This window comes from Vanessa cardui, chromosome 7 (assembly GCF_905220365.1).
Source record: "Vanessa cardui chromosome 7, ilVanCard2.1, whole genome shotgun sequence".
In the NCBI taxonomy this organism is placed as follows: Eukaryota; Metazoa; Arthropoda; class Insecta; order Lepidoptera; family Nymphalidae; genus Vanessa; species Vanessa cardui.
Genome location: NC_061129.1, coordinates 10,307,059 through 10,316,645, shown reverse-complemented (window position 1 = coordinate 10,316,645; position 9,587 = coordinate 10,307,059). Strand labels below are relative to the sequence as shown.

General features: G+C 35.8%; 1 protein-coding gene across 2 annotated transcripts in view; it reads right to left on the bottom strand.

Annotated features, from left to right (window-relative positions):
- Positions 1-599: 599 nt before the first annotated feature.
- LOC124531464 (T-box transcription factor TBX20-like) overlaps positions 600-9,587 on the bottom strand; it is a 31,640-nt gene continuing 22,652 nt past the window's right edge. Inside the window, exons 5-7 of one of the 2 annotated variants that reach the window (XM_047106059.1) lie at positions 2,417-2,493; positions 1,747-1,821; positions 600-1,661 (exon numbers count right to left, since the gene is read on the bottom strand). In XM_047106059.1, the coding sequence (XP_046962015.1) occupies positions 1,220-1,661; positions 1,747-1,821; positions 2,417-2,493 (594 nt within the window). In that variant the 3' untranslated portion in view covers positions 600-1,219. The remainder of the gene's footprint in view (positions 1,662-1,746; positions 1,822-2,416; positions 2,494-9,587) is intronic. The other variant, XM_047106060.1, reaches the window with a different exon arrangement.

Here is a 9,587-nt window from a genome sequence, read left to right as displayed (position 1 = left end):
TTTTAAAGTTTTAAAATAACCTATATTTATAAGTTATTTTGAATTCTTTGACTAATTACTGAGTGTAGGTGTTTTTAAATGCGGATAGCTTAGATAGTAATTTGTACATTTAGATAGAGTGTCGCACTACAAAAGAAGTAAAACAGACGAGTCAACTTTATTATCTTCTACTATCTCTATTTATAGGCTTTGTTAAGCCTTTTAAGCATATCACTTGTGGTAGGAGTGGGGGCAGTGCAATAGTCCAAGGGGTGAGGGTCGAACCTACAACTTTTACGGCGCTAGGCGAGCCTTAAACCACTACGCTATTGACGCTTGATCTAATTACTGGGGTGATGTCTTTGTTCAGCAGTGGAGGTCTTTCATATGGCATGATGACGATGATGGCTGTACTTTGAAACCAATTTCAAAAATATTTTCATGACGAAATTACGTCTATTAAAAGATTGTTTTGTAGTCTCTATACCGACCTGCTCTGGAAATTTGAATACATGCCTGAACTGGTAAACTTTTATAAGTAAGACAGAATAAATAAAAATAAAACAAGTCATTATATGTTAACAAACATTTAATTTTAAATTCATTATCAATATATTATTTATAATAATTATAATTTAACTACATAGTTAATATAGGTACTTCTATTTGTCCATTTATGATACCACAGAGTACCTTAAACACAGACAGCAAATATATCTACATTTTAATTATAATATCTATCTTACTACGAACAGCTAATTTGAAACATTATGATTTCTTTTGTATTGCACATTTCACTTACCGACTTAAATCATTTGCCAACTTAAGGATAATTTGAAAACACCGGATACGACGAAATATTCCACCAAAAGTTTTAAATTTTTACAAATGTTACATTATTAGATGAATCGATCCTATTGTGAAAGTAAAACCAGCTAAAATTATATAATTAGGAACATAATATTATTCTATAACAACAATAATTACAACCTTAAGCTAAATTTAAATATTTTATTTTACAATATTGTACACAATGATTGGCGACACTGCGGACCTATCGTCTATAGAATTCACTCGCGAATGCAGAAGCACTATTCATTGTTTTTGTAATTAAATAGAAAACGTACTAAAACCCAAATGTGCTACTATAAACACAGCGTCGCCAAATTAAACTTCGAGTTCACAAAAAAGCATTTACAGAGATCGTTATTAACCAGTCGCTGTCACGTAACGGAATGCACTAAGTGGGACTGTGCGGCGGGTGCGGAGTGTGCGGGGCGTGCGGGGGTAGCGGCGTGTGCGGCAAGGAGTGGGGGCTTGCATCGCGTAGTGAGTCCGGGGAAGACCCGGGCGAAGCACGCCGCGGCGGGTAAGGCGAGAACCGGTGTTGGGATAGCGGCGGTACACTGCCAGGGTATACCGGACGCGGTAGCTGTAACCCGGATCCAGAGGCCAGATGCTGTTGTGCCAGTAGTTGCGGCGCCAAGCACGCCCACTGACCCCAGAGAGCTGCCGCCGGAACGCCGTACAATGGGTACGCAGCACGCAAGAACAGTTGCGACCGAGCTGCCAGTATTGCTTTTTCTTCCAGAGTTAGGTTGTTATTGTGTTGATCCAAGTCGAACGGCCGTAATGGTGACCTTAAATAATGCTGTTCCGCTAGCATCGACTCCATCGTTTCCCTGCAAAAGTTTGAATATTACTTAGGATTTTGCCATTTTGCAAATATACTAAACTTAAAGTACATATAATTATCTAGTTATCTACCTAGAATTGGCGGCGCTGTAGCGCGCGTCATCGGGGAAGACGGGTGTTCTTTCGTGCTCCCCCGTGATATAGAATCTCAAAAAGAAACAAATTCAAAATAAAACAAACGTAACCAACAAAACGTAATTAAGTCGTTTACACAAATGACGACTAAGCGCTCTGAGAAATCGTAACAAAATTATAAATCATCGAGCAATGTAAAGCGATTCCACATTTATCTCGATTCGATTGCTAAGAGTTAGAGATAGACTCGTAATTGAGTAGGCACAGGCATCAATCAGTGTCGCTGCGCTTGTTTCTGAGAGCGTGTCCGATGCTCGATTAGAGAACAGATACCAAATTCTGTCATACTCGTAATGAGGACTAATGCTCGCGAGCGAGTGAATGATATGCGGTGAACATACCAGCACGTGATTATTATCGTGCTTTCGCGCTGATACAGTTGACAATCTTTGTGCTAGTGATTGTTTTCAATTATTAAGAAAGCAAATTCTTACACGCAGAATTATATAATTTAATATAATATTGTTATTATTGTAATACAAAGGTTGTCAATTTTTCTTAAGTGGAGAGCTTTACACACTCGCATTTCATCAATCTTAAACTCTGTACATCTATAGATTTTAATATTATGGTAAAGTTTATTTGAATAATACAAATAAATATGTACCTCTCAAATTCCGTGAGACGTGAAGAATCCCGAAATCCCTTAGCGAATGGATTACTGTCGATTTTGAGTTTAGTAATCTGTAACAAAAATAAATAACATTATTTCTCTTATTGGTTTATTTGTAAACTATATTAGATTTAATAAAAATCGTCACATACAATTAAAATTTAGTACCAACTGTCTACACTGTGAGATTTGTAACTTAAAAATATGATTTTATATTTTTATTATTTCATAAGCTGCAAGAAATAAAAAATGTATATGTGTATTGTTTTAATATATGACTACTTTTTATTAATCTAAGCCTTATAACTAGTTTTAGTCGTAATATGACGTGAATAAAAATGAATATTATTTAATGCAAATGATAGTGATATAGTAACTACGTACGACCTTTATCAGTCATATAATCATACAAGTGTATAATTATGTGTTCGTATGTAGTAGCTTTATAAATTTCTTGGAATCCAAGCGGAATTAAGTCGATGCGCTCATAAAATACTCTGTTGATTTAGGTACAGTCGGAGGTGTTAAAAAATGTGTTTGGCAGAGGCCAAGTACTGTGATGAGAAATCGCCCCCTCGCTGCGCGAGCGCTCCCGCTGGGACCTCCATACAATTTGTAAATAATATTTACGACAAATCTCCCGCGAACCCGATGCCATTCAAATGGCACTCAATCGCCTAATATCCGAACAGTTAAAAGCACTTAAATAATAAAATACTTATTATACTGTTTTGACCGAGCTTTGGCTTCGTGTTAAAAAGCAAAAGCTTAATATAGAGGTAACCAGATTAAAGCAATATTGTCAAACGATCAACTCCTACGCGTTAATGTAGAGCTAAGTTTTTTATCCGAATACAATGACAAATGTCTATTCTTTCTTAAATTTCCCTTTCTTAATTTTACCTATTAATAAAACTATTACATTATGGTATTTTAAAATAGGAAACTGAAATTTATGTCTTACAAAAATTTTACAATTTTAGAATTGTTGAGATGGCCCAGTGGTGAGTCCAGATGGCCCAGTGGTGAGTCGAGATGGCCCAGTGGTTAGTACGCGTGCATCTTAGCCGATGATTGCGGGTTCAAACCCAGGCAAGCACCGCTGATTCATGTGCTTAGTTTGTCTTTATAATTCATCTCGTGCTCAGCGGCGAAGGAAAACATCGTGAGGAAACCTGCATGTTACAAATTTCAAAGAAATTCTGCCACATGTGTATTCCACCAACCCGCATTGGAAGAGCGTGGTGGAATATGTTCCAAAAACCTTCTCATCAAACGGAGAGGAGGCCTTTAGCCCAGCAGTGGGAATTTTCAGACAGCTGTTGTTGTTGTTTTGTTGAGTACAAAATCATATCGAATCATTTATTTCAATATTATTAGTCAGCCTAAGCGAACAGAAATAACTGAATGTATTATTGAGCGATATGTTGAAAGACAATGATCTCGCTTAAGATAAAATAATACTCAATATTATAAATCAATATATTAAGCAAGCTATTTGTATTATTGATTCTGCAAATCAATTTAGTTCACGAAGCTTAAATTGGTTTTGAAATTTCTACAAAATGTTCAATTGAATTGCCAAGTCAATTGGCGAAGTGTGAATTCGGCATTGCGGTATTTGCAATAAACAAGTCATCGGGCAGCCATCGAGCTCGTGTCAATCTTTCAGCAATGCGTGTAGCGGCGGCCGGCGACGCGCCAGTAATTATCTGCCGAGTGATCCCGCACTATGCGAGCTGCTGAGCTATTCTAGCAGACATAAGCGCTACAACCCCGTCTCGCATGTTTTATTGTCCTCTTTGCTTAAGTGCTACAGCGCTGCAAATGTCACGAAGTACACGAGTGTTCCACTTGACTCGCCTACCTACACACGAGTTAATTGCATGGTATTTTGACAAGTTCGCACTAGACAGGTAATTTAGGACGATGAACTCGACGACTGAATGGCGGAAATTGCAACGTTAACGATATACGTGAACAAAATATTTGAATTCTTTCAAACGTTTCAAAAATATTTCAAGCGACGACGATTAAACGCTTATTTTACTGTTAAAAATGTTTATGAATCCGTTTGATCTTACGTCAAGACGGCGCGTTAATCTACGAAACGTCTTGATAAAGTCGCATAGTATTGTTCCAGATCAAAAGGAACAATAAACATTACGATATATTGACCGATTTATGTCAAGAGTTCGTGTTCAGTTAGTGAGGAATTTAATAGAAGTATCTAATTAATACGAAAATAATATGACTTTTAACTATGGCAACTCTTAAATTAGTAAAGATTTTTTGTATCTAAAGACGAGTACCTACTTACAGTGTTGTTCAGTGTTCACTTCAAATCTAACTTTGTAATTAATGCGCAGTCATTTGAGGTGAATAGGATTTGAGAGACACAATGAGGTCTCATATCACGGTACGGACATGTTTCTTCGCCCCTCGGAGAGAACGAGGACCAGGGATGAGGTGTCGAGGGTCACACAGCTACTTACAATTGCACGCCCACCTGGCAAGCTATTGACTACAATGGCGTCTATCGCGCATGCGCCCCGTGTAATAAATGCGCCTACGATCAGGTAGCTCAAATATTGTCCTATTCTAATTATATGTGAGGTGGCGTTAAGTACCTACTTCACTACATGTATCTTTGTGTTGTTCATAGTTTAAATAGCTAGGTTAATAAGTTGGAGTGGCGTTCAATCGCTTAGTATGCGGTTAAAAGTCAATACATTATAGAAATACTCTTTAAATAGATATAGTTTGATGCAACACTATATGTCAGAACGAATGGATGTTAATTGTAGATCGTATTCATCACAGCGATTCAGCTCGTTTTCGTGCTTGGGATGGATTATATTTTGCGAATCTTGTTCTCACTTACCCCCACATTTGGACAGTATAGTGGAATGATCTCAAACTTATTTGCCTTAACAGAACGTAGTGACACATTTGCCGGCTGATACTTCAATATTACGTATCAGTTATGTATAAGTTATGATATTTTATAAGAAATATAAATATATAAATGTTAGGTACTGTAATGACAAATTGAATCGTTTTATTAAAATAGGTATACATACGTATACGTGCGTTACGTTGTAACGCAGTCGAGTAATGAATGAATCGCTTTCACGTAACAGACGTTTATTAGATTTAGTACAAACATAAGGACGAGGCGTGTCAAAACAACCTAATTTAAGTATCAACAAACGTTCTCCTTGGGCGGCGTGCCGCGCTCGCTCACTGACAACATTAAAGGCGCCTTAATGACATTATTCCCGGGCGGGAGACAAAAACTTTAAGAAAAAAGCGTTAAGACAAGGTGAATAGTATAACTTACTGCGCCTGCGCATGCGTAGTTAATATAGAAATTTTAATAATGCCATTATTGCGAATAATCTCAGAAACGATATGTGATAGGTCCATATCGATATTATATTCGTGAAATTTGAGATTACATAGAAATATTAATGACGGAAATCTTCATTAAAAATCGCAATCTTTTTAAAACTGAAAATAATTTGTCGTACCAAATATTTAACAAAACTGAAACAAATACCATTGCGGGTTTGGCTTGTAAGCTTATTTTAAAATGAAAAATAAAGAATCGTTCGTGTAAACATGGCGGTACGAGGAAGGGGACATGACAGCAACATTCTAGGGAATAAATAAATGTCACGTTACCACGACCGTTCTCCTTATAGTTGTATTGATTGATATAGGGCGCTGTCTGATGTACGGGATTGTAGCTCTTAACTGTTAACTGTTTTACTGCTAATTTAACATCAACATTATTTATATTTTTCATATGACAACACTTTCACCACGAAAAACTAATTCAAATTAAATTCGAAGCGTTCTATATTTTAACTAAATAAATAATTTAAATATTATATGAAAGTAAATTTTTCATATTTATTAATTTTTTCTTGCACAAAAAAAAACATAGTCTCTATTAAAATTAGTTAACTAAGTCAGTATATATTATGAACATATATATGAAAATATTAAAGTTTTGTTAACATTAATGTCAATGTTAACATAAGTAGATATCTAAAGTTTCAGTGATTATAGGAATTGCGGTTAGACAATAAATTTAAAACGAGCAACAGCTGCGGGAGCTGTAAACGACGATTTCGAGAATGCAATGCTTTATTATTTTGCAAGTGTTCCGAAATTACGGCGATGCATGTGGCTTCGGTAAGTAGGTGAAACCCGTTACATTCCTTCCCTTTATTTATTACAAATACTCAAGCATTTAAAGGTAACATTATCGGCTATTAACATTAAAACAATCAACAATTATTTATACTAATAATTATTTTATGAATTTAATAACTTTTGAGTCGAAATGCACGTGTGATTTCCGAACAAAAGGAACGTTTATAGCTCGTCTTCTTCGTCCAGTAATTCGATAAGTTGTAAACTCTCTCGCACTGTGCCGATGGATAGGATAAAAGATATTTCATGTAAATTGTACAATTCATCAGCAATTTCATTTGCAATCCTTATTAGTACTCTGCTCATCCACATAATTTGCAACTGATATTTCTATCAATTAAATATTTATAAAATTTGATTATCATTATTTATTAATTTTAAATCTTTCGTTTTATTAATTTCCATTATAGAAAATGTTCATTTAATATTGTTGTATCCCGTCGGAAGTTCCTCTGAGCTGAGTCAAAAGATCTCTTAATGGGCCCACAGTTAATATGAGGTCGACCTTACATTCGTGTCCGTAATCACGACTGTAGATTCTAAAGATCAGTGAGTAGGCGATCTGCCACATTTCAATACAAAAACTGTTTTTTATAAACAATTTACATCAAGCTACAACGGTGGCGAAAAAATAAACAGAATCGAAATGACATACGTCAATGTCAAAGCTACGGTTGGCTACATGTGGCACAGATTAAAAATGTGATAATTGTCAAGTGCTCTTAAGTTAAAACAAGGTCAATTAATACGAGTATATTTGATTAACAAAAAAGGTTTGTTAGTAAAGATGACAATGAAAGAATATGTCTACCATATAAAGCAGAAATTGCTTATTAAAATGCCGTTAATTACAAAGACGATTGAGTATGAGATTCAACAGTCCAACGTCAGCGATGATTGATTTAAAATAGGACAAGTTTGTAACTTATATATATAAAATATTGATTAATCTTTATTTAATTATATAAAAATTAATATTGTGTCAAGAGAGTTTATATTTTCTATCATTTTATAAATGGTACGAAAAATATTCTTACTGCACGATAAAATATAGTCAGAAGTTTATCCTTTGCCGTTTATTTGATATGGTTTTTAGTTTATTAAGTAAATGTAAAGCTTAAGCTACGATATATGTATGTAGATCTTTTAAGGTGGCTGGGTGCGCAGACGCAATAAATTCAGACGGGCCGCACACGACGGCTCTGCGTGACGTCACACCTCGCGTGATCGATGGCGAGTGAGAAGGAGATCACGCTTTACCAACCTCAGTCCGGCATACCGGGAAAGAATGAGACAGAACATCGATAAATAATTTCATGTTAAATTATTTTAAATCCTCTCATAAGCAAGTACGTTGACTTTTTGTATTTTGAATATCATATTATTGGTTTAATTATAATATTATAAATATAATTTGCTATGATTTAGATCGGATGCGAGAGTTCGGTTCAATGTTTTATGTTCAAACGTGCGAAGTTACGCTAAACACAAAGCTCGAGCGTACGCGTAGCAATGACCTTATAGATAAATCATTAGTCATTTACGATATAATCGAGAAATATTAATAGCAGCACGTTGACAAATATAAAAGGATCGTATTCATAAGAATGAATCGATTATTTGAAGAGAAAAAGAAGTGAGGGCGAGAGGTGCGCGGCGCGGGGGAGGGACACTCGTGACACCTGACCGCAGCCATTTTGGCCCGTGAAATATGTTTATTTGTCATGGCTGCCCTTTGTTATTGAAATTGTGTTTGCCTTTACTCCTTCTTTATATTGTTCGATTATGTCTGAGTAGAACTCGTTTGTGGATGTTCAATGTGAGAATAGCCTCGGATTGAAGATTTTAGAATATTGATTGTTGATACTGAGAAATGAGAAATAAATTTCAATTAAGTAGCTATTGAGCGTGTTTACGCATCTACGTAAGTTTACGTACGGCTGATTAGGCGCAGTTATTTTCGTGATTATCTCCTTTAGACGGGTAATATTCTGAAGGTATGACTAACGAAACTGTTGGTTCGATCTCTCTAATCGCTATATTGTGTTCTCTATGTGTACTTCGAGTATTGAAAGTAATTTATGCACAGTCACTTGTGTTCCTAAAGATTTTACGTAAACAAATGTTTATTAGATAATACGCTCAGGGATAAACATGTTTGAACAGTCGATCCGTCACGGCAGGTTGCCATCCGCGAGATTTTTTTCCGTCCTCCCTCAACAGAGCAATCGATCTTAACAAATTCACTAGTCATCGGTTATTAAAAAACGCATTGTGTGTCGAGGACGCGTAAACTCTTACAAACATTGTCACCTCGGGCCGAGTTGAATCCGGGACAAAAGATTGTTCAGAAACGAACGATTGTGTGGTGGGTGTAAAATGTTAAATATTAAAGCAGGTTCGTCGCTTTCCCGGGAAACCACCCCGCGGCGCGCGTCCTCGGCGACGTCGAGTCTCACGGCAAATGCACAAAAAATATACTTCACATATTTTTAAAGATTTTATCTCATCTCATATCAACGTTCCCGTATGATAAAGCACCAATAATGATGTTATATTTTGAATCGATTTTATAACCAACGTGAATAAATTTTATTGACACATTTTGTAAAGTTGTTATATTGTTTATTACAAATATGTACTTGTGCTTATAATAAAAATGCTAATTTTATTAAATATCCACGGAGTACGAGCGTGATGGCTTCGTGGATAGAATAATTGAACGTTAACCGAAGATTCATGGTTTAAATCGGACAAGCACCGCGTTCTTAATTTGTTTATTATCAACCTATGCTCCAAGGGGAAGGATGTTGCAACTTCAATTTGTCTCTCACCCGAGCAAATCTTACTGGAGCAACGTGATGAAACAAGTGAAGCCTTTATCTATCTCTTACTAAAGCGTTTATTTAGGGTTTACTTATATGTACTTTACAATTAAGAT